Source organism: Salvelinus alpinus, chromosome 5 (genome assembly GCF_045679555.1).
Source record: "Salvelinus alpinus chromosome 5, SLU_Salpinus.1, whole genome shotgun sequence".
Classification (NCBI taxonomy): Eukaryota; Metazoa; Chordata; class Actinopteri; order Salmoniformes; family Salmonidae; genus Salvelinus; species Salvelinus alpinus.
Window position 1 is genome coordinate 10,258,507 of NC_092090.1, and position 24,844 is coordinate 10,283,350.

A 24,844-nucleotide genomic window follows, 5' to 3' on the forward strand; every position below is an offset into this window, starting at 1 on the left:
AACCAATAGAAAAGAGGGTTGTTGGTTCTGCTGACCTGGGGAGAACCAATAGAAAAGAGGGATGTTGTTTATGCTGACCTGGGGAGAACCAATAGAAAAGAGGGATGTTGGTTCTGCTGACCTGGGGAGAACCAATAGAAAAGAGGGTTGTTGGTTCTGCTGACCTGGGGAGAACCAATAGAAAAGAGGGTTGTTGGTTCTGCTGACCTGGGGAGAACCAATAGAAAAGAGGGATGTTGGTTCTGCTGACCTGGGGAGAACCAATAGAAAAGAGGGTTGTTGTTTATGCTGACCTGGGGAGAACCAATAGAAAAGAGGGATGTTGGTTCTGCTGACCTGGGGAGAACCAATAGAAAAGAGGGTTGTTGTTTATGCTGACCTGGGGAGAACCAATAGAAAAGAGGGATGTTGGTTCTGCTGACCTGGGGAGAACCAATAGAAAAGAGGGTTGTTGGTTCTGCTGACCTGGGGAGAACCAATAGAAAAGAGGGATGTTGGTTCTGCTGAGCTGGGGAGAACCAATAGAAAAGAGGGTTGTTGGTTCTGCTGACCTGGGGAGAACCAATAGAAAAGAGGGATGTTGGTTCTGCTGACCTGGGGAGAACCAATAGAAAAGAGGGTTGTTGGTTCTGCTGACCTGGGGAGAACCAATAGAAAAGAGGGTTGTTGGTTCTGCTGACCTGGGGAGAACCAATAGAAAAGAGAGATGTTGGTTCTGCTGACCTGGGGAGAACCAATAGAAAAGAGGGTTGTTGGTTCTGCTGACCTGGGGAGAACCAATAGAAAAGAGAGATGTTGGTTCTGCTGACCTGGGGAGAACCAATAGAAAAGAGGGTTGTTGTTTATGCTGACCTGGGGAGAACCAATAGAAAAGAGGGATGTTGGTTCTGCTGACCTGGGGAGAACCAATAGAAAAGAGGGTTGTTGTTTATGCTGACCTGGGGAGAACCAATAGAAAAGAGGGATGTTGGTTCTGCTGACCTGGGGAGAACCAATAGAAAAGAGAGATGTTGATTCTGCTGACCTGGGGAGAACCAATAGAAAAGAGGGATGTTGGTTCTGCTGACCTGGGGAGAACCAATAGAAAAGAGGGTTGTTGTTTATGCTGACCTGGGGAGAACCAATAGAAAAGAGGGTTGTTGTTTATGCTGACCTGGGGAGAACCAATAGAAAAGAGGGTTGTTGTTTATGCTGACCTGGGGAGAACCAATAGAAAAGAGGGATGTTGGTTCTGCTGACCTGGGGAGAACCAATAGAAAAGAGGGTTGTTGGTTCTGCTGACCTGGGGAGAACCAATAGAAAAGAGGGTTGTTGGTTCTGCTGACCTGGGGAGAACCAATAGAAAAGAGGGTTGTTGTTTATGCTGACCTGGGGAGAACCAATAGAAAAGAGGGTTGTTGATTCTGCTGACCTGGGGAGAACCAATAGAAAAGAGGGTTGTTGGTTCTGCTGACCTGGGGAGAACCAATAGAAAAGAGGGTTGTTGGTTCTGCTAACCTGGGGAGAACCAATAGAAAAGAGGGATGTTGGTTCTGCTGACCTGGGGAGAACCAATAGAAAAGAGGGATGTTGGTTCTGCTAACCTGGGGAGAACCAATAGAAAAGAGGGATGTTGGTTCTGCTGACCTGGGGAGAACCAATAGAAAAGAGGGTTGTTGGTTCTGCTAACCTGGGGAGAACCAATAGAAAAGAGGGTTGAGATACATGGAGGAAAACACGCTCAGAAGATACACTGAGTGGACAAAACATTAGGAACACCTGCTCCTTCCATGACATAGACTGACCAGGTGAATCCAGGTGAAAGCTATGATCCCTTACGGATGTACCTTGGTAAATCCACTTCAATCAGTGTAGATGGAGGGGCGAATACCGGTTAAAGAAGGATTTTTAAGCAACATAATATTAGCAAGGTGTTCTTAATATTTTGTCTGCTATGTTTAACTACCTGTCACAGTTGAAGACAGTTTAAAACACAACTTAAAAAACAAGCAGGACTGTCTGTATGGGTTTGTTTGGGTTCTGTCTGGTTGTTGTTGAACTAGATGAAGGGTAAATAACAAAGCAGAGTTAAATCTCTATTGAAGTTAGTTTTCCTCTAAGAAACAAGTCCCTGAAGATAAGGCTCAGCTTGTCACTTTGCCAAGCTGTATCGATGTTCAATATTCCCAGCCTAAACACTAATGCAGTGGCAGGACAGATTTTCAGCCTCACTGAGTCTCACAATGTAACATTATTTGATTTCTCAATAAGCAGGCAGCAGGTTTACTGGCTGGGATATAAATAACATAACTGAACTAATGGAGACAAATAGAGCAGGTAGGGAGAGAGGGAGGGGAGTAAGAGAGAGAGAGAGTGGGGGGAGAGAGGGGAGTAAGACAGAGAGAGAGGGGAGAGAGAGGGGAGAGAGAGAAGAGAGCGAGAGAGAGAGAGATGCAGAGAGAGAGAGAGATGCAGAGAGAGAGAGAGAGATGCAGCAAGAGAGGGAGGAATAATGATGTAAGGAGAGAAGAAGAAGAATGATACAACACTGTTCTTTAACATAGACCTACCGTCTGTTTGATTTCCTGCCCAGTAGACACTGGAGAATGGATAGGAAGCTGAATGTAAAGGACTCCTACACTACTGTATAGTGTTCTCCAGTAGACACGGGAGAACGGATAGGAAGCTGAATGTACAGGACTCCTACACTACTGCTACAGTGTCCTCCAGTAGACACTGGAGAATGGATAGGAAGCTGAATGTAAAGGACTCCTACACTACTGTGTAGTGTCCTCCAGTAGACACGGGAGAATGGATAGGAAGCTGAATGTACAGGACTCCTACACTACTGCTACAGTGTCCTCCAGTAGACACTGGAGAATGGATAGGAAGCTGAATGTACAGGACTCCTACACTACTGCTACAGTGTCCTCCAGTAGACACTGGAGAATGGATAGGAAGCTGAATGTACAGGACTCCTACACTACTGCTACAGTGTCCTCCAGTAGACACGGGAGAATGGATAGGAAGCTGAATGTAAAGTACTCCTACACTACTGCTACAGTGTCCTCCAGTAGACACGGGAGAATGGATAGGAAGCTGAATGTAAAGGACTCCTACACTACTGCTACAGTGTCCTCCAGTAGACACTGGAGAATGGATAGGAAGCTGAATGTACAGGACTCCTACACTACTGTGTAGTGTCCTCCAGTAGACACGGGAGAATGGATAGGAAGCTGAATGTACAGGACTCCTACACTACTGTGTAGTGTCCTCCAGTAGACACTGGAGAATGGATAGGAAGCTGAATGTAAAGGACTCCTACACTACTGTGTAGTGTCCTCCAGTAGACACGGGAGAATGGATAGGAAGCTGAATGTACAGGACTCCTACACTACTGCTACAGTGTCCTCCAGTAGACACTGGAGAATGGATGGGAAGCTGAATGTACAGGACTCCTACACTACTGTGTAGTGTCCTCCAGTAGACACGGGAGAATGGATAGGAAGCTGAATGTACAGGACTCCTACACTACTGCTACAGTGTCCTCCAGTAGACACTGGAGAATGGATAGGAAGCTGAATGTAAAGGACTCCTACACTACTGCTACAGTGTCCTCCAGTAGACACTGGAGAATGGATAGGAAGCTGAATGTACAGGACTCCTACACTACTGCTACAGTGTCCTCCAGTAGACACTGGAGAATGGATAGGAAGCTGAATGTAAAGGACTCCTACACTACTGCTACAGTGGATCATCATATTCAGAAGAAGAGAAGAACACATGAGAGTCAAACACATCAGCTTGAAAGAATCTTTCTCAAAGTCGACCTTGAAAAGGAGTTTTATGACTAAGTGTTCTTGATCTAGCTCGGGTTGCCAGATCTTTTTTTTGTTGCCAACTCCTATGTCTTTGTTATACTAAAGGAGCGAACTAAGGCAGAACCAGAGTCACATCTGGCAACTCAGGCTACACTTGACCCAGTTTATTCATTGTGAAGTGTTTTGTCCTCTATCCATACAGTACAGTACGGTCCTCTACTCACCGTCCACCAGTTGCTGGTAGAGATTGTTCAGCACATTCATCAGGTTTTTACAGGCTTTCTTTGGCAGGATCTTCCAGGTCAGGGCCCTCTTATCTTCGTTGCTGGAAGGAGAAACACACGGTCAGCTCTCCAGAGGTGCAGAGAGGAGGAACACGCCCAAAACTAACACTGGCGGTGGACAGGGGCAGGAGACCACCTCGAGACTGCTGCCTCTAAGACTGGTCCAAATATCTGACTGATCTTAATGCAGAACCACAGAAACAGATTGAACTTTGACCCACATGGAAAATGGATGCATACATGACTGTAAATCGTTTTGGATAAAAGCGTCTGATAAATGGAATATATTATACTATGATTATTACACCTACAGTGGCCAAACACGACACAATACAGTCTCATTTTCTTCACCATCGATTAAAGGCCAACATTGTAAAACACTTCCACAGCCCACGTTGAGGAATATACTGTCTCAACTGGGTTACAGCCCACCTTGAGGAATATACTGTCTCAGCTGGACTACAGCCCACCTTGAGGAATATACTGTCTCAGCTGGACTACAGCCCACCTTGAGGAATATACTGTCTCAGCTGGACTACAGCCCACCTTGAGGAATATACTGTCTCAGCTGGGTTACAGCCCACCTTGAGGAATATACTGTCTCAGCTGGATTACAGCCCACCTTGAGGAATATACTGTCTCAACTGGACTACAGCCCACCTTGAGGAATATACTGTCTCAACTGGGTTACAGCCCACCTTGAGGAATATACTGTCTCAACTGGACTACAGCCCACCTTGAGGAATATACTGTCTCAGCTGGGTTACAGCCCACCTTGAGGAATATACTGTCTCAGCTGGACTACAGCCCACCTTGAGGAATATACTGTCTCAGCTGGACTACAGCCCGCCTTGAGGAATATACTGTCTCAGCTGGACTACAGCCCACCTTGAGGAATTTACTGTCTCAGCTGGACTACAGCCCACCTTGAGGAATTTACTGTCTCAACTGGACTACAGCCCACCTTGAGGAATATACTGTCTCAGCTGGGTTATAGCCCACCTTGAGGAATATACTGTCTCAGCTGGACTACAGCCCACGTTGAGGAATATACTGTCTCAACTGGACTACAGCCCACCTTGAGGAATATACTGTCTCAGCTGGGTTATAGCCCACCTTGAGGAATATACTGTCTCAGCTGGACTACAGCCCACCTTGAGGAATATACTGTCTCAGCTGGGTTACAGCCCACCTTGAGGAATATACTGTCTCAGCTGGGTTACAGCCCACCTTGAGGAATATACTGTCTCAGCTGGACTACAGCCCACCTTGAGGAATATACTGTCTCAACTGGGTTACAGCCCACCTTGAGGAATATACTGTCTCAGCTGGGTTACAGCCCACCTTGAGGAATATACTGTCTCAACTGGACTACAGCCCACCTTGAGGAATATACTGTCTCAGCTGGGTTACAGCCCACCTGTAACGGGTGTCATCCTCCTCTTCCTCGGACGAGGAGAGGAGAGAAGGATCGGTAGACCAATGCGCAGCGAGGTGTGATGACATAATGAATTTATTGAACAAAACGAACACTGACACGAACTATACTTTAGAAATGATACAAAATAACAAACGGACAACTTAGACGAAACCTGAACATGGAACTTACATAACGACAGGAAGAACACACGAGCAGGAAACAGACTACATCAAAACGAAATACAACCGAAACAATCCCGTGTGGTGCGCAGACACAAACACAGGAGACAATCACCCACAAACAAACAGTGTGAACAGCCAGCCTATATATGGTTCCCAATCAGAGGAAAACGTAAACCACCTGTCTCTGATTGAGAACCATATAAGGCTGATTAACAGTGATCTAAACACAAAACATACAATGCCCACCGCAACTCACGCCCTGACCAACTAAACATATACAAAAATAACATAAAATAGGTCAGGAACGTGACACCACCTTGAGGAATATACTGTCTCAGCTGGACTACAGCCCACCTTGAGGAATATACTGTCTCAACTGGGTTACAGCCCACCTTGAGGAATATACTGTCTCAGCTGGACTACAGCCCACCTTGAGGAATATACTGTCTCAGCTGAGAAGTCATTACTGTAGTTTATAAAAAGTGAAAAAGGAAAAGGTTGACATGTTTGTTGCTATGGTTGACCCTGTACTGTTCTCAGCCCGTTAGCTAAGTGGATGGAGGCCCTTCACTATGGTTGGCCCTGTACTGTTCTCAGCCCGTTAGCTAAGTGGATGGAGGCCCTTCACTATGGTTGACCCTGTACTGTTCTCAGCCCGTTAGCTAAGTGGATGGAGGTCCTTCACTATGGTTGACCCTGTACTGTTCTCAGCCCGTTAGCTAAGTGGATGGAGGTCCTTCACTATGGTTGGCCCTGTACTGTTCTCAGCCCGTTAGCTAAGTGGATGGAGGACCTTCACTATGGTTGACCCTGTACTGTTCTCAGCCCGTTAGCTAAGTGGATGGAGGTCCTTCACTATGGTTGACCCTGTACTGTTCTCAGCCCGTTAGCTAAGTGGATGGAGGTCCTTCACTATGGTTGGCCCTGTACTGTTCTCAGCCCGTTAGCTAAGTGGATGGAGGACCTTCACTATGGTTGACCCTGTACTGTTCTCAGCCCGTTAGCTAAGTGGATGGAGGTCCTTCACTATGGTTGGCCCTGTACTGTTCTCAGCCCGTTAGCTAAGTGGATGGAGGTCCTTCACTATGGTTGACCCTGTACTGTTCTCAGCCCGTTAGCTAAGTGGATGGAGGACCTTCACTATGGTTGACCCTGTACTGTTCTCAGCCCGTTAGCTAAGTGGATGGAGGACCTTCACTATGGTTGACCCTGTACTGTTCTCAGCCCGTTAGCTAAGTGGATGGAGGCCCTTTACTATGGTTGACCCTGTACTGTTCTCAGCCCGTTAGCTAAGTGGATGGAGGCCCTTCACTATGGTTGACCCTGTACTGTTCTCAGCCCGTTAGCTAAGTGGATGGAGGTCCTTCACTATGGTTGACCCTGTACTGTTCTCAGCCCGTTAGCTAAGTGGATGGGGGACCTTCACTATGGTTGACCCTGTACTGTTCTCAGCCCGTTAGCTAAGTGGATGGAGGTCCTTCACTATGGTTGACCCTGTACTGTTCTCAGCCCGTTAGCTAAGTGGATGGAGGTCCTTCACTATGGTTGACCCTGTACTGTTCTCAGCCCGTTAGCTAAGTGGATGGAGGACCTTCACTATGGTTGACCCTGTACTGTTCTCAGCCCGTTAGCTAAGTGGATGGAGGTCCTTCACTATGGTTGACCCTGTACTGTTCTCAGCCCGTTAGCTAAGTGGATGGGGGACCTTCACTATGGTTGACCCTGTACTGTTCTCAGCCCGTTAGCTAAGTGGATGGAGGTCCTTCACTATGGTTGACCCTGTACTGTTCTCAGCCCGTTAGCTAAGTGGATGGAGGACCTTCACTATGGTTGACCCTGTACTGTTCTCAGCCCGTTAGCTAAGTGGATGGAGGACCTTCACTATGGTTGACCCTGTACTGTTCTAAGCCCGTTAGCTAAGTGGATGGAGGCCCTTCACTATGGTTGACCCTGTATTGTTCTAAGCCCGTTAGCTAAGTGGAGAGTCTTGGAGAGTCTTGGAGAGTCATTCTGTGAGAGTTGGTTGGGGACTGAGCAGAAAGCTATAGTCACAAAGTGCGGCAGGTAGCCTAGTGGTTAGAGCGTTGGACTAGCAACGTTGGACTAGTAACCGGAAGGTTGCTAGATCGAATCCCCGAGCTGACAAGGTAAAAATCTGTTTTTCTACCCCCGAACAAGGCAGTTAACCCACTGTTCCTAGGCTGTCATTGTAAGTAAGAATTTGTTCTTAACTGACTTGCCTAGTTAAATAAAGGATACATAAAAAAAATGCTGTGTTGGGGATCTGTACTCAAAAAAGAGAATTTACACATTGTATGGATAGAAAACTTTAGTATATTCCATTCTATTTAATCCCATCCCATTCCAGTACAAAACAGGGGGTTGGTAGTCGCCGCAATGCTTACTGGGAGATGGTGTTTGTGTCAGAAGAAGCTGTGCTTACTGGGAGATGGTGTTTGTGTCGAGGTCGACACAGCTGACGTCCAGCGGGGGGTCGTAAAGGTCAAAGTAACGTGAGTCGACACCCACAATGAAGGGGCAGGGGGCGGAGAGGACTCCTGCTAGGGCCAGCGGGCACAGAGGGATGTACGGACACGGCCAGTGGAATGGGAAGATCATCTGAGGAGGAGAGATAGGAGGAGAGAAAGAGAGAGGGAGGGAGGGAGGTCAAATCAGGAAACGGAACCTTTAAAACTACTGTCAAAACCCAGAGACATTACCAATACTGCAATTGCTTAGCTACTACTAAAAATACTAACAAACTGTCATAGCTAATTATTTAACTTCTACTATCAAACTGCCATAGCTAATTATTTAACTTCTACTATCAAACTGCCATAGCTAATTATTTAAACCCTACTATCAAACTGCCATAGCTAATTATTTAAACCCTACTATCAAACTGCCATAGCTAATTATTTAACTTCTACTATCAAACTGCCATAGCTAATTATTTAAACGCTACTATCAAACTGCCATAGCTAATTATTTAACTTCTACTATCAAACTGCCATAGCTAATTATTTAACTTCTACTATCAAACTGCCATAGCTAATTATTTAAAACCTACTAACTGTCACGTTCCTGACCTATTTCTGTTAGTTTTTGTGTGTTAGTTGGTCAGGACGTGAGGTTGGGTGGGCATTCTATGTTTTCTGTTTCTGTGTTGGTTTTGGGTTACCTGGTATGGCTCTTAATTAGAGGCAGGTGTTTGGCGTTCCTCTAATTAAGAGTCATATTTAGGTAGGCGTTGTCACAGTGTTCGTTGTGGGTGATTGTCTCCTGTGTCTGTGTTATGTCTTACACCATACGGGATTGTTTCGGTTGTTCGTTTCGATGTCGTCTGTTACCTGTACGTAAGTTTATGTTTAGTTATGTAAGTTTATGTTCAGGTCTCGTCAACGTCGTTTTGTTATTTTGTAGTTTGGAAAGTGTTTTGTTTCGTTTCGTGTGCCATCGTAATTTATAATAAAGATGGCTTATTTCCCTGAGCCTGCGTTTTGGTCTGAAGATCCTTCTCTCCTCACCTCATCCGAGGATGAGGAGAGCGACCGCCGTTACAGAATCACCCACCAACACGCTAAGACCAAGCGGCAAGGGAAAACGAAACGGAGTAAGGGACAGGAGAGAAAGGAGCAATGGACATGGGACGATGTTTTGGATGGAAAGGGTTGCTACACTTGGGAGGAGATCCTGGCTGGGAGGGATCGCCTCCCATGGGAACAGGTGGAGGCATTGAGGAGAGCAGAGGCTACCTGGGAGAGGAACCGGAGCTATGAGGGAACGCGTCTGGCACGGAAGCCGAAAAAGCCCGTAAGTAATTCCCAAAAATTTCTTGGGGGGGGGCTAGGAGATAGTGGGCCAAGGGCAGGTAGGAGACCTGCGCCCACTTCCCAGGCTTACCGTGGAGAGCGGGAGTACGGGCAGGCGCCGTGTTACGCAGTAGAGCGCACGGTGTCTCCTGTACGAGTGCATAGCCCAGTGCGGGTTATTCCACCTCCCCGCACTGGTAGGGCTAGATTGAGTATTGAGCCAGGTGTCATGAGGCCGGCTCAACGCGTCTGGTCTCCAGTGCGTCTCCTCGGGCCGGCATACATGGCACCTGCCTTACGCATGGTTTCCCCGGTTCGCCTACATAGCCCGGTGCGGGTTATTCCACCTCCCCGCACTGGTCGGGCAACCGGGAGTATTCAACCAGGTAAGGTTGGGCAAGCTCAATGCTCAAGAGTGCCAGTACGCCTCCACGGTCCGGTATTTCCGGCACCACCTCCCCGCCCCAGCCTAGTACCTACAGTGTCTACACTACGCACTAGGCTACCAGTGCGTATCCTGAGCCCTGTTCCTCCTCCACGCACTCTCCCTGTAGTGCGTGTATCTAGCCCGGTGCCTCCAGTTCCGGCCCCACGCACTAAGCTACCTGTGCGTCTCCAGAGCCCTGAACCCACTGTATCTTCTCCCCCTACTAATCCTGATGTGCTTGTCCTCAGCCCGGTGTCACCAGTGCCGGTACCACGCATCAGGGATAGAGTAGGCTTTGAGAATACAGTGTGCCCTGTCCCTGCTCCCCGCACTAGTAGGAAGGTGCTTATCATTAGCACGGTGCCTCCAGTTCCGGCACCACGCACCAGGTCTACAGTGCGCCGTATCCGGCCAGAGCCATCCGTCTCACCAGCGCCATCTGAGCCATCCGTCTCCCCAGCGCCATCTGAGCCATCCGTCTCCCCAGCGCCATCTGAGCCATCCGTCTCCCCAGCGCCATCTGAGCCATCCGTCTCCCCAGCGCCATCTGAGCCATCCGTCTCCCCAGCGCCATCTGAGCCATCCGTCTCCCCAGCGCCGTCTGAGCCATCCGTCTGCCAGGAGCCTGCAAAGCCGCCCGTCTGCCATGAGCCTGCAAAGCCGCCCGTCTGCCATGAGCCTACAGAGCCGTCAGCCAGACAGGAGCCGCTAGAGCCATCAGCCAGACAGGAGCCGCTAGAGCCGTCAGCCAGACAGGATCTGCCAGAGCCGCCAACCAGACAGGATCTGCCAGAGCCGCCAACCAGACAGGATCTGCCAGAGCCGCCAACCAGACAGGATCTGCCAGAGCCGCCAACCAGACAGGATCTGCCAGAGCCGCCAACCAGACAGGATCTGCCAGAGCCGCCAACCAGACAGGATCTGCCAGAGCCGCCAACCAGACAGGATCTGCCAGAGCCGCCAACCAGACAGGATCTGCCAGAGCCGCCAGCGAGCCATGAGCAGCCAGAGCCGTCAGAGAGCCATGAGCAGCCAGAGCCGTCAGAGAGCCATGAGCAGCCAGAGCCGTCAGAGAGCCATGAGCAGCCAGAGCCGTCAGAGAGCCATGAGCAGCCAGAGCCGTCAGAGAGCCATGAGCGTCGAGAGCCGTCAGCCTGCCATGAGCGTCGAGAGCCGTCAGCCTGCCATGAGCGTCGAGAGCCGTCAGCCTGCCATGAGCGTCGAGAGCCGTCAGCCAGCCATGAGCGTCGAGATTCGTCAGTCAGCCATGAGCTACCCTTCAGCCTGAAAAGGCTAAATACCCAGAACTGCCCATCAGTCCAGAGCTGTCTCTCTGTCCGGAGCTGCCTTTCAGTCCGGAGTTGCCCCTCTATCCTGATCTCCCTCTCTATCTTTATCTACCTCTATAGTCTTATCTATCCCTCTGTCTTGGTTTATCTCTCTGTCCCGGTATTGTCATTATTAGATATGTTATTAGGAGGATTTTGTGGGGGAAGTAAGAGGGTGGACATTCTTGAAGGGAGGGGGCTAGGATGGATTATGGTGGGGTGGGAACCGCGCCCGGAGCCTGAGCCACCACCGTGGTTAGATGCCCACCCAGACCCTCCCCTAGACTTTGTGCTGGTGCGTCCGGAGTTCGCACCTTGTGGGGGGGGTACTGTCACGTTCCTGACCTATTTCTGTTAGTTTTTGTGTGTTAGTTGGTCAGGACGTGAGGTTGGGTGGGCATTCTATGTTTTCTGTTTCTGTGTTGGTTTTGGGTTACCTGGTATGGCTCTTAATTAGAGGCAGGTGTTTGGCGTTCCTCTAATTAAGAGTCATATTTAGGTAGGCGTTGTCACAGTGTTCGTTGTGGGTGATTGTCTCCTGTGTCTGTGTTATGTCTTACACCATACGGGATTGTTTCGGTTGTTCGTTTCGATGTCGTCTGTTACCTGTACGTAAGTTTATGTTTAGTTATGTAAGTTTATGTTCAGGTCTCGTCAACGTCGTTTTGTTATTTTGTAGTTTGGAAAGTGTTTTGTTTCGTTTCGTGTGCCATCGTAATTTATAATAAAGATGGCTTATTTCCCTGAGCCTGCGTTTTGGTCTGAAGATCCTTCTCTCCTCACCTCATCCGAGGATGAGGAGAGCGACCGCCGTTACACTAACAAACTGCCATAGCTAATTATTTAACTTCTACTATCAAACTGCCATAGCTAATTATTTAAACTACCTACTAAAACCACAAGCTACTACTAAAAGTCCTAAAGATTTAAACAACTGATACCTGAGGGACTATAGTGTTAAACAGCTGATATCTGAGGTACTATAGTGTTAAACAGCTGATATCTGAGGTAATATAGTGTTAAACAGCTGATATCTGAGGTACTATAGTGTTAAACAGCTGATATCTGAGGTAATATAGTGTTAAACAGCTGATATCTGAGGTACTATAGTGTTAAACAGCTGATATCTGAGGTAGTATAGTGTTAAACAGCTGATATCTGAGGTAGTATAGTGTTAAACAGCTGATATCTGAGGTACTATAGTGTTAAACAGCTGATATCTGAGGTAATATAGTGTTAAACAGCTGATATCTGAGGTTCTATAGTGTTAAACAGCTGATATCTGAGGTACTATAGTGTTAAACAGCTGATATCTGAGGTAGTATAGTGTTAAACAGCTGATATCTGAGGTACTATAGTGTTAAACAGCTGATATCTGAGGTACTATAGTGTTAAACAGCTGATATCTGAGGTTCTATAGTGTTAAACAGCTGATATCTGAGGTACTATAGTGTTAAACAGCTGATATCTGAGGTAATATAGTGTTAAACAGCTGATATCTGAGGTTCTATAGTGTTAAACAGCTGATATCTGAGGTAATATAGTGTTAAACAGCTGATATCTGAGGTAATATAGTGTTAAACAGCTGATATCTGAGGTTCTATAGTGTTAAACAGCTGATATCTGAGGTACTATAGTGTTAAACAGCTGATATCTGAGGTAATATAGTGTTAAACAGCTGATATCTGAGGTTCTATAGTGTTAAACAGCTGATATCTGAGGTACTATAATGTTAAACAGCTGATATCTGAGGTTCTATAGTGTTACACAGCTGATATCTGAGGTACTATAGTGTTAAACAGCTGATATCTGAGGTACTATAGTGTTAAACAGCTGATATCTGAGGTTCTATAGTGTTAAACAGCTGATATCTGAGGTACTATAGTGTTAAACAGCTGATATCTGAGGTTCTATAGTGTTAAACAGCTGATATCTGAGGTAATATAGTGTTAAACAGCTGATATCTGAGGTTCTATAGTGTTAAACAGCTGATATCTGAGGTTCTATAGTGTTAAACAGCTGATATCTGAGGTACTATAGTGTTAAACAGCTGATATCTGAGGTACTACAGTGTTAAACAGCTGATATCTGAGGTACTACAGTGTTAAACAGCTGATATCTGAGGTTCTATAGTGTTAAACAGCTGATATCTGAGGTACTATAGTGTTAAACAGCTGATATCTGAGGTACTATAGTGTTAAACAGCTGATATCTGAGGTAATATAGTGTTAAACAGCTGATATCTGAGGTTCTATAGTGTTAAACAGCTGATATCTGAGGTACTCACAGCCACCAGAGCCTCAGTGACACTGGTCAGAACAGCGGGCCGTAGAGAGTGGACCAGGATCTTATGTTCTGTCACAGCAAACACCAGGAGCGTTATAGCATTCTCCGGACCGAGGTTCTGCAGCAGTATGGAGAACCGACCACCACTGGAGCACAGCCATAGAAGAGATTAACACACTACATCACTATCATAACACATACCATAAATTAATCATACCATAACTAATACCATAAAATAACCATACAATAACCATACCATAACTAATACCATAAAATAACCATAAAATAACCATACCATCAATTAATCATACCATAAATAATACCATGAACTTCACCAGCAGTCACCAAACCTTCGTCCAATTCTTTAAACCAATCTAAAGGTATGTTTTGGAGTTCCTCAAGGTACTACTATAGGACCACTACTGTTCTTATTATGATATACACCTGTTAAATCCACTTCAATCAGTGTAGATGAAGGGGAGGAGACCGGTTAAAGACAATTGAGTCATGGATTGTGTATGTGTGCCATTCAACAAGAGGGTGAATGGACAAGACAAAAGATTTAAGTTCCTTTGAACGGGGTATGGTAGTAGGTGCCAAGCGCATCGGTTTGAGAGTGTCAAGAACAGCAACACCGCTGGAGTTTTCACGCTCAACAATTTCCTGTGTGTATCAAGAATGGTCCACCACACAATGGACATCCGGCCAACTTGACACAACTGTGGGAAGCATTGGAGTGTAAAGTCTATCCCCAGACAAATTGAGGGCAAAAGGGGGGAGGGGGGTTGTGCAAGTCAATATTAGGAAGGTGTTCATAATGTTTTGTACACTCAGTGTATATGATACCTGTCTTACCTGAGTGGTAGAGGGGAGGACACAGGCTGGCTCAACATCAGGCTGTCGTGAGGAGAGAGCTGGGGAATGTCAACACATTACCACAGGTATAGTGTGGTGGGGACAGGTCTGGCACAAAATGGCTGCCATGCTTCATTTCACAGGTGGCTGTTATCAAAGACTCCCATATAACCAGTAGTGTCTCTGTTTCCAGAGATTGGTGCTAGAAGAGGTACGTTACCTCAATACAATAACTTTGAGAAAAACACTATTAAAAGAATGATGATTATGATCAAGACAGAGTCAGACATGGTTTAGTAGTGAATATAGACACACACTGACAGAAACCACAGACATTACATGGCTACCAGCACCATGGACACCTTAACTCACCTGCACCAGTATCCTGGGCCTCTGGGAGGAGGGGAAGGGGACCTTGTGCATGAAGTGGGAGATGTGCCTGACAGGAAGAAGAGTTACAGGACATGAGGTCAGAAATAACCCTGAGGAGGAGGTGAGTCTAATCTGTCCTCACACCGCCTGGGACAGGGGGGTAGATTTACATAGAGTTCTGTCATTACACTGCCACCTGACCAAAACAATGCCCTGTTGAACTGTCAGCAAACACTTGATCTAAACATAGCCTCTGGTGTTTATTTAGTGGACTGGATACCATTTGGAACTGTTCAATCATCTAGGGAGTGTGTCTACAGTATATCTATGTACAAAGTGCCTGGGTATGGTGCATGTCCTATACAAAGCTGTCAGATAACACAGGATGTGTACTTATAAAGGACAGTGGCTCAGCATGGTCCTAGCAACACCAAGGCCAATGGGTTCAAGTGCTGCAGTTGATACCACAAATGTCTGCTGTGTCATAATATATATAATTCACACGGTGCTCACTTCTCGATGGGCAGGGTGTGAGGTCCAGAGATGGAGTATCGATAGAGGAAGGTGAGGAACTTGCGGAAGGCGTCAAAGAAGGGCCAGTGAGACAGCAAACAGATACACTTGTTGGTGTGTAGCGCCCTGGGGCCCGGAGCTGGGGTGGAGGGGGAGGTGGCTGGGGAAGAAGGCCCGTGGTCCAGCCCCGGCAGACCCAGCTGAGAGCGCTGCTGGTCGGTCAGACAGTCCTGGGAGTAGGGCTCGTAGAACTGGATGGCTGCACCGTACACCTGGGATGAGGAAACAGATACACGTCAGGATGGATCCATTAGTACATAGATATAGGGGCACATATGTATCTGTTGCCATACAGCTGACTGGAACCAGAGAACGTCAGTCGAGTGGAGCGAGGAGCTGGAGCGAGTAGTGGAGGGTGTTCAATTTGACTGGAGCGCGGAGCGACTTTCCCAAAGGCTGGAGAGCACACTACATGAGCTCAGGGCATGCCCGTCCCAGCATGCATTTGTATAGTATACTTGTGTGCTGCTATAGCCCCTTGCTTTAGCTACTGTCATGGAGGTCACTAAATATGTTCAAAAAGAAACTGATAAAACACACAGGTGTTAAATCACTTATAAAGATGAGAAGGAACCAAGAGCAAGAGAGGGAGTGTGGTGATGTAGTGTCCACTACTAAAGAAGAGAGGGAGTGTGGTGATGTAGTGTCCACTACTAAAGAGAGGGAGTGTGGTGATGTAGTGTCCACTACTAAAGAAGAGAGGGAGTGTGGTGATGTAGTGTCCACTACTAAAGAAAGAGGGAGTGTGGTGATGTAGTGTCCACTACTAAAGAGAGGGAGTGTGGTGATGTAGTGTCCACTACTAAAGAAGAGAGGGAGTGTGGTGATGTAGTGTCCACTACTAAAGAAGAGAGGGAGTGTGGTGATGTAGTGTCCACTACTAAAGAAGAGAGGGAGTGTGGTGATGTAGTGTCCACTACTAAAGAGAGGGAGTGTGGTGATGTAGTGTCCACTACTAAAGAAGAGAGGGAGTGTGGTGATGTAGTGTCCACTACTAAAGAAAGAGGGAGTGTGGTGATGTAGTGTCCACTACTAAAGAGAGGGAGTGTGGTGATGTAGTGTCCACTACTAAAGAAGAGAGGGAGTGTGGTGATGTAGTGTCCACTACTATAGAAGAGAGGGAGTGTGGTGATGTAGTGTCCACTACTAAAGAAGAGAGGGAGTGTGGTGATGTAGTGTCCACTACTAAAGAAGAGAGGGAGTGTGGTGATGTAGTGTCCACTACTAAAGAAGAGAGGGAGTGTGGTGATGTAGTGTCCACAACTAAAGAAGAGAGGGAGTGTGGTGATGTAGTGTCCACTACTAAAGAAGAGAGGGAGTGTGGTGATGTGGTGTCCACTACTAAAGAAGAGAGGGAGTGTGGTGATGTAGTGTCCACTACTAAAGAAGAGAGGGAGTGTGGTGATGTAGTGTCCACTACTAAAGAAGAGGGAGTGTGGTGATGTAGTGTCCACTACTAAAGAAGAGGGAGTGTGGTGATGTAGTGTCCACTACTAAAGAAGAGGGAGTGTGGTGATGTAGTGTCCACTACTAAAGAAGAGAGGGAGTGTGGTGATGTAGTGTCCACTACTAAAGAAGAGAGGGAGTGTGGTGATGTAGTGTCCACTACTAAAGAAGAGAGGGAGTGTGGTGATGTAGTGTCCACTACTAAAGAAGAGAGGGAGTGTGGTGATGTAGTGTCCACTACTAAAGAAGAGAGGGAGTGTGGTGATGTAGTGTCCACTACTAAAGAAGAGAGGGAGTGTGGTGATGTAGTGTCCACTACTAAAGAAGAGAGGGAGTGTGGTGATGTAGTGTCCACTACTAAAGAAGAGAGGGAGTGTGGTGATGTAGTGTCCACTACTAAAGAAGAGAGGGAGTGTGGTGATGTAGTGTCCACTACTAAAGAAGAGAGGGAGTGTGGTGATGTAGTGTCCACTACTAAAGAAGAGAGGGAGTGTGGTGATGTAGTGTCCACTACTAAAGAAGAGAGGGAGTGTGGTGATGTAGTGTCCACTACTAAAGAAGAGAGGGAGTGTGGTGATGTAGTGTCCACTACTAAAGAAGAGAGGGAGTGTGGTGATGTAGTGTCCACTACTAAAGAAGAGAGGGAGTGTGGTGATGTAGTGTACACTACTAAAGAAGAGAGGGAGTGTGGTGATGTAGTGTCCACAACAAAAGAAGAGAGGGAGTGTGGTGATGTAGTGTCCACTACTAAAGAAGAGAGGGAGTGTGGTGATGTAGTGTCCACAACTAAAGAAGAGAGGGAGTGTGGTGATGTAGTGTCCACAACTAAAGAAGAGAGGGAGTGTGGTGATGTAGTGTCCACTACTAAAGAAGAGAGGGAGTGGGGTGATGTAGTGTCCACAACTAAAGAAGAGAGGGAGTGTGGTGATGTAGTGTCCACTACTAAAGAAGAGAGGGAGTGGGGTGATGTAGTGTCCACTACTAAAGAAGAGAGGGAGTGTGGTGATGTAGTGTCCACAACTAAAGAAGAGAGGGAGTGTGGTGATGTAGTGTCTACTACTAAAGAAGAGAGGGAGTGTGGTGATGTAGTGTCCACGACTTAAGAAGAGAGGGAGTGTGGTGATGTAGTGTCCACTACTAAAGAAGAGAGGGGGTGAGGTGATGTAGTGTCCACTACTAAAGAAGAGAGGGAGTGTGGTGATGTAGTGTCCACAACTAAAGAAGAGAGGGGGTGTGGTGATGTAGTGTCCACTACTAAAGAAGAGAGGGAGTGGGGTGATGTAGTGTCCACTACTAAAGAAGAGAGGGAGTGTGGTGATGTAGTGTCCACTACTAAAGAAGAGAGGGAGTGTGGTGATGTAGTGTCCACAACTAAAGAAGAGAGGGAGTGTGGTGATGTAGTGTCCACTACTAAAGAAGAGAGGGAGTGTGGTGATGTAGTGTCCACAACTAAAGAAGAGAGGGAGTGTGGTGATGTAGTGTCCACTACTAAAGAAGAGAGGGAGTGTGGTGATGTAGTGTCCACAACTAAAGAAGAGAGGGAGTGTGGTGATGTAGTGTCCACTACTAAAGAAGAGAGGGAGTGTGGTGATGTAGTGTCCACAACTAAAGAAGAGAGGGAGTGTGGTGATGTAGTGTCCACAACTAAAGAAGAGAGGGAGTGTGGTGATGTAGTGTCCACTACTAAAGAAGAGAGGGAGTGTGGTGATGTAGTGTCCACAACTAAAGAAGAGAGGGAGTGTGGTGATGTAGTGTCCACAACTAAAGAATCACGGTGGAATCTGAAATCTGACATGTAGCCTATTCAGTGTTAATATGCTGTTTAATATGACATGTAGCCTATTCAGAGTGTTAATATGCTGTTTAATATGACATGTAGCCTATTCAGAGTGTTAATATGCTGTTTAATATGACATGTAGCCTATTCAGAGTGTTAATATGCTGTTTAATATGACATGTAGCCTATTCAGAGTGTTAATATGCTGTTTAATATGACATGTAACCTATTCAGAGTGTTAATATACTGTTTAATATGACATGTAGCCTATTCAGTGTTTATATACTGTTTAATATGACATGTAGCCTATTCAGTGTTAATATGCTGTTTAATATGACATGTAGCCTATTCAGAGTGTTTATATACTGTTTAATATGACATGTAGCCTATTCAGGGTGTTAATATGCTGTTTAATATGACATGTAGCCTATTCAGAGTGTTAATATGCTGTTTAATATGACATGTAGCCTATTCAGTGTTAATATACTGTTTAATATGACATGTAGCCTATTCAGAGTGTTAATATGCTGTTTAATATGACATGTAGCCTATTCAGTGTTTATATACTGTTTAATATGACATGTAGCCTATTCAGAGTGTTAATATGCTGTTTAATATGACATGTGGCCTATTCAGGGTGTTAATATGCTGTTTAATATGACATGTAGCCTATTCAGAGTGTTAATATACTGTTTAATATGACATGTAGCCTATTCAGAGTGTTAATATGCTGTTTAATATGACATGTAGCCTATTCAGTGTTTATATGCTGTTTAATATGACATGTAGCCTATTCAGAGTGTTAATATGCTGTTTAATATGACATGTAGCCTATTCAGAGTGTTAATATGCTGTTTAATATGACATGTAGCCTATTCAGTGTTTATATGCTGTTTAATATGACATGTAGCCTATTCAGTGTTTATATACTGTTTAATATGACATGTAGCCTATTCAGTGTTTATATGCTGTTTAATATGACATGTAGCCTATTCAGAGTGTTTATATACTGTTTAATATGACATGTAGCCTATTCAGAGTGTTAATATGCTGTTTAATATGACATGTGGCCTATTCAGGGTGTTAATATGCTGTTTAATATGACATGTAGCCTATTCAGAGTGTTAATATACTGTTTAATATGACATGTAGCCTATTCAGAGTGTTAATATGCTGTTTAATATGACATGTAGCCTATTCAGGGTGTTAATATGCTGTTTAATATGACATGTAGCCTATTCAGAGTGTTAATATACTGTTTAATATGACATGTAGCCTATTCAGAGTGTTAATATACTGTTTAATATGACATGTAGCCTATTCAGAGTGTTTATATACTGTTTAATATGACATGTAGCCTATTCAGAGTGTTAATATACTGTTTAATATGACATGTAGCCTATTCAGAGTGTTTATATACTGTTTAATATGACATGTAGCCTATTCAGAGTGTTAATATACTGTTTAATATGACATGTAACCTATTCAGAGTGTTAATATACTGTTTAATATGACATGTAGCCTATTCAGTGTTAATATGCTGTTTAATATGACATGTAGCCTATTCAGAGTGTTAATATACTGTTTAATATGACATGTAGCCTATTCAGAGTGTTTATATACTGTTTAATATGACATGTAGCCTATTCAGAGTGTTAATATACTGTTTAATATGACATGTAACCTATTCAGAGTGTTAATATGCTGTTTAATATGACATGTAGCCTATTCAGTGTTAATATGCTGTTTAATATGACATGTAGCCTATTCAGTGTTAATATACTGTTTAATATGACATGTAGCCTATTCAGTGTTAATATACTGTTTAATATGACATGTAGCCTATTCAGAGTGTTAATATGCTGTTTAATATGACATGTAGCCTATTCAGAGTGTTTATATGCTGTTTAATATGACATGTAGCCTATTCAGAGTGTTAATATACTGTTTAATATGACATGTAGCCTATTCAGAGTGTTTATATGCTGTTTAATATGACATGTAGCCTATTCAGTGTTAATATACTGTTTAATATGACATGTAGCCTATTCAGTGTTAATATGCTGTTTAATATGACATGTAGCCTATTCAGAGTGTTAATATACTGTTTAATATGACATGTAGCCTATTCAGTGTTAATATACTGTTTAATATGACATGTAGCCTATTCAGAGTGTTTATATACTGTTTAATATGACATGTAGCCTATTCAGTGTTAATATGCTGTTTAATATGACATGTAGCCTATTCAGTGTTAATATACTGTTTAATATGACATGTAGCCTATTCAGAGTGTTAATATACTGTTTAATATGACATGTAGCCTATTCAGTGTTAATATGCTGTTTAATATGACATGTAGCCTATTCAGTGTTAATATACTGTTTAATATGACATGTAGCCTATTCAGAGTGTTAATATACTGTTTAATATGACATGTAGCCTATTCAGTGTTAATATGCTGTTTAATATGACATGTAGCCTATTCAGAGTGTTAATATACTGTTTAATATGACATGTAGCCTATTCAGTGTTAATATACTGTTTAATATGACATGTAGCCTATTCAGAGTGTTAATATACTGTTTAATATGACATGTAGCCTATTCAGAGTGTTTATATACTGTTTAATATGACATGTAGTCTATTCAGAGTGTTTATATACTGTTTAATATGACATGTAGCCTATTCAGTGTTTATATGATGGGTGTTGGTTAAATGGTAGATCCAGGTAGTCACAACAATAGATGGGTGTTGGTTAAATGGTAGGTCGAGGTAGTCACAACAATAGATGAGTGTTGGTTAAATGGTAGGTCCAGGTAGTCACAACAATAGATGGGTGTTGGTTAAATGGTAGGTCCAGGTAGTCACAACAATAGATGGGTGTTGGTTAAATGGTAGGTCCAGGTAGTCACAACAATAGATGGGTGTTGGTTAAATGGTAGGTCCAGGTAGTCACAACAATAGATGGGTGTTGGTTAAATGGTAGGTCCAGGTAGTCACAACAATAGATGGGTGTTGGTTAAATGGTAGGTCCAGGTAGTCACAACAATAGATGGGTGTTGGTTAAATGGTAGGTCCAGGTAGTCACAACAATAGATGGGTGTTGGTTAAATGGTAGGTCCAGGTAGTCACAACAATAGATGGGTGTTGGTTAAATGGTAGGTCCAGGTAGTCACAACAATAGATGGGTTTTGGTTAAATGGTAGGTCCAGGTAGTCACAACAATAGATGGGTTTTGGTTAAATGGTAGGTCCAGGTAGTCACAACAATAGATGGGTGTTGGTTAAATGGTAGGTCCAGGTAGTCACAACAATAGATGGGTGTTGGTTAAATGGTAGATCCAGGTAGTCACAACAATAGATGGGTGTTGGTTAAATGGTAGGTCCAGGTAGTCACAACAATAGATGGGTGTTGGTTAAATGGTAGGTCCAGGTAGTCACAACAATAGATGAGTGTTGGTTAAATGGTGATTATAATGAATGGAGGGAATTTGGAGCGACTAGATTTTTTTCTTCCTGTGAGCGAAGAGCGGTTTTTAGCAGAGCGGTTGGAAAGGACGTGGAGCGGTGCTCTGTGAGCGATGAGACGGACTTCCGACCGCTCATCCTCTGACTGGAAAACATACATGAACTACACAGAGTCAGTAGTCTTGTAATTCTTGTATCTCGTGCACCATAATCACCCATTAATCATCGTGCTTCTCAGTGAAACTTCAATAAGAATCAGGGTTTTCTCCGGATCAATAAGGGACTTAGGTGGTGGGCGTGGCCGGGGGCTTGTCAAGGAGCCCTCTTTGGACTTAAGAGGCCACCCCAATCATTTTCTATGCAGAAAAAGCATTTAAAAAGCAATAGATATATCTGACCTTGTACCAGCTAGGTTACCCTCTCTCTGTCTTTACCCTCTCTGTCTATATCTGACCTTGTACCAGCTAGGTTACCCTCTCTCTGTCTTTACCCTCTCTGTCTATATCTGACCTTGTACCAGCTAGGTTACCCTCTCTCTGTCTTTACCCTCTCTGTCTACATCTGACCTTGTACCAGCTAGGTTACCCTCTCTCTATCTTTACCCTCTCTGTCTATATCTGACCTTGTACCAGCTAGGTTACCCTCTCTCTGTCTTTACCCTCTCTGTCTACATCTGACCTTGTACCAGCTAGGTTACCCTCTCTCTGTCTTTACCCTCTCTGTCTATATCTGACCTTGTACCAGCTAGGTTACCCTCTCTCTGTCTTTACCCTCTCTGTCTATATCTGACCTTGTACCAGCTAGGTTACCCTCTCTCTGTCTTTACCCTCTCTGTCTATATCTGACCTTGTACCAGCTAGGTTACCCTCTCTCTGTCTTTACCCTCTCTGTCTATATCTGACCTTGTACCAGCTAGGTTACCCTCTCTCTGTCTTTACCATCTCTGTCTACATCTGACCTTGTACCAGCTAGGTTACCCTCTCTCTGTCTTTACCATCTCTGTCTATATCTGACCTTGTACCAGCTAGGTTACCCTCTCTCTGTCTATACCATCTCTCTGTCTATATCTGACCTTGTACCAGCTAGGTTACCCTCTCTCTGTCTTTACCCTCTCTGTCTATATCTGACCTTGTACCAGCTAGGTTACCCTCTCTCTGTCTTTACCCTCTCTGTCTACATCTGACCTTGTACCAGCTAGGTTACCCTCTTTCTGTCTTTACCCTCTCTGTCTACATCTGACCTTGTACATGCTAGGTTACCCTCTCTCTATCTTTACCCTCTCTGTCTATATCTGACCTTGTACCAGCTCTCAGTGTTTTTACCTTCTCTCTCTACACATTCTAAATCTAGCATAATCCTAGAGACAAACACAGAGCAGTTTGATTCATGAAAACCCAGTATTATGCTCGTAGAGACAGATTACACATAACATCATAATATACAGTCTGGATCACAGCCAAAAGGCTTTTCTGATCTCCTACTGTATTTAGGTCATTTTCTAACTTTTCCCAGAAGGGGGTATAGTCTAGTACAGAACAGCCTCCAGTCAGGGGGTATAGTCTAGTACAGAACAGCCTCCAGTCAGGGGGTATAGTCTAGTACAGAACAGCCTCCAGTCAGGGGGTATAGTCTAGTACAGAACAGCCTTCTGTCAGGGGGTATAGTCTAGTACAGAACAGCCTCCAGTCAGGGGGTATAGTCTAGTACAGAACAGCCTCCAGTCAGGGGGTGTAGTCTAGTACAGAACAGCCTCCAGTCAGGGGGTATAGTCTAGTACAGAACAGCCTCCAGTCAGGGGGTATAGTCTAGTACAGAACAGCCTCCAGTCAGGGGGTATAGTCTAGTACAGAACAGCCTTCAGTCAGGGGGTATAGTCTAGTACAGAACAGCCTTCAGTCAGGGGGTATAGTCTAGTACAGAACAGCCTCCTGTCAGGGGGTATAGTCTAGTACAGAACAGCCTTCAGTCAGGGGGTATAGTCTAGTACAGAACAGCCTTCTGTCAGGGGGTATAGTCTAGTACAGAACAGCCTCCAGTCAGGGGGTATAGTCTAGTACAGAACAGCCTTCAGTCAGGGGGTATAGTCTAGTACAGAACAGCCTTCAGTCAGGGGGTATAGTCTAGTACAGAACAGCCTTCAGTCAGGGGGTATAGTCTAGTACAGAGCAACCTTCAGTCAGGGGGTATAGTCTAGTACAGAACAGCCTTCAGTCAGGGGGTATAGTCTAGTACAGAACAGCCTTCAGTCAGGGGGTATAGTCTAGTACAGAACAGCCTTCAGTCAGGGGGTATAGTCTAGTACAGAACAGCCTTCTGTCAGGGGGTATAGTCTAGTACAGAACAGCCTTCTGTCAGGGGGTATAGTCTAGTACAGAACAGCCTTCAGTCAGGGGGTATAGTCTAGTACAGAACAGCCTTCAGTCAGGGGGTAGGCAGCCTGTGTGTACAGTATGCACTATCCTGTATGCTGTAAAGTGTTCATACTTTGTGTTAGTAAATGTCTGGGTCAACGGCTGACCAGCTCAGTTTAAAGGGAAGCCTGGTCTGTGTGCAGAATGAGCGGCAGGACACCAGGACCTCCTGCCTGTCTCTATGACCTTGGCCAGGAAAACACAGCTCACCTACCACACACACGGTTGGGTCACCCAAGAGTCAGACAGAACCAAACAGAGTGGTTGCACGCCAGCCGTTGTTTTGACCCCCTGGTCGCTTCGTGTTTAGTTTTAAGCCCGGAGCTAACGTAGCTATCCTGGGTACAGGTCCTATTAGTTTTATTCAGACCTGGGTTCAGGTCCTATTAGTTTTATTCAGA

The 24,844-nt window shown here is 45.0% G+C and overlaps 1 protein-coding gene across 6 annotated transcripts in view; it reads right to left on the reverse strand.

Annotated features, from left to right (window-relative positions):
- The window catches only part of LOC139575519 (C-myc promoter-binding protein-like), a 252,682-nt gene that overhangs the window by 156,724 nt on the left and 71,114 nt on the right, over nucleotides 1-24,844 (reverse strand). For all 6 annotated transcript variants that reach the window (XR_011674965.1, XM_071400535.1, XM_071400533.1 and 3 more), the window contains exons 6-11: nucleotides 15,280-15,551; nucleotides 14,767-14,833; nucleotides 14,395-14,453; nucleotides 13,541-13,685; nucleotides 8,130-8,305; nucleotides 4,025-4,125 (exon numbers count right to left, since the gene is read on the reverse strand). Coding sequence is in view for 5 of the 6 variants with exons in the window: in XM_071400535.1 (XP_071256636.1) it covers nucleotides 4,025-4,125; nucleotides 8,130-8,305; nucleotides 13,541-13,685; nucleotides 14,395-14,453; nucleotides 14,767-14,833; nucleotides 15,280-15,551 (820 nt within the window). In the remaining variant the exon portion in view is untranslated. The remainder of the gene's footprint in view (nucleotides 1-4,024; nucleotides 4,126-8,129; nucleotides 8,306-13,540; nucleotides 13,686-14,394; nucleotides 14,454-14,766; nucleotides 14,834-15,279; nucleotides 15,552-24,844) is intronic.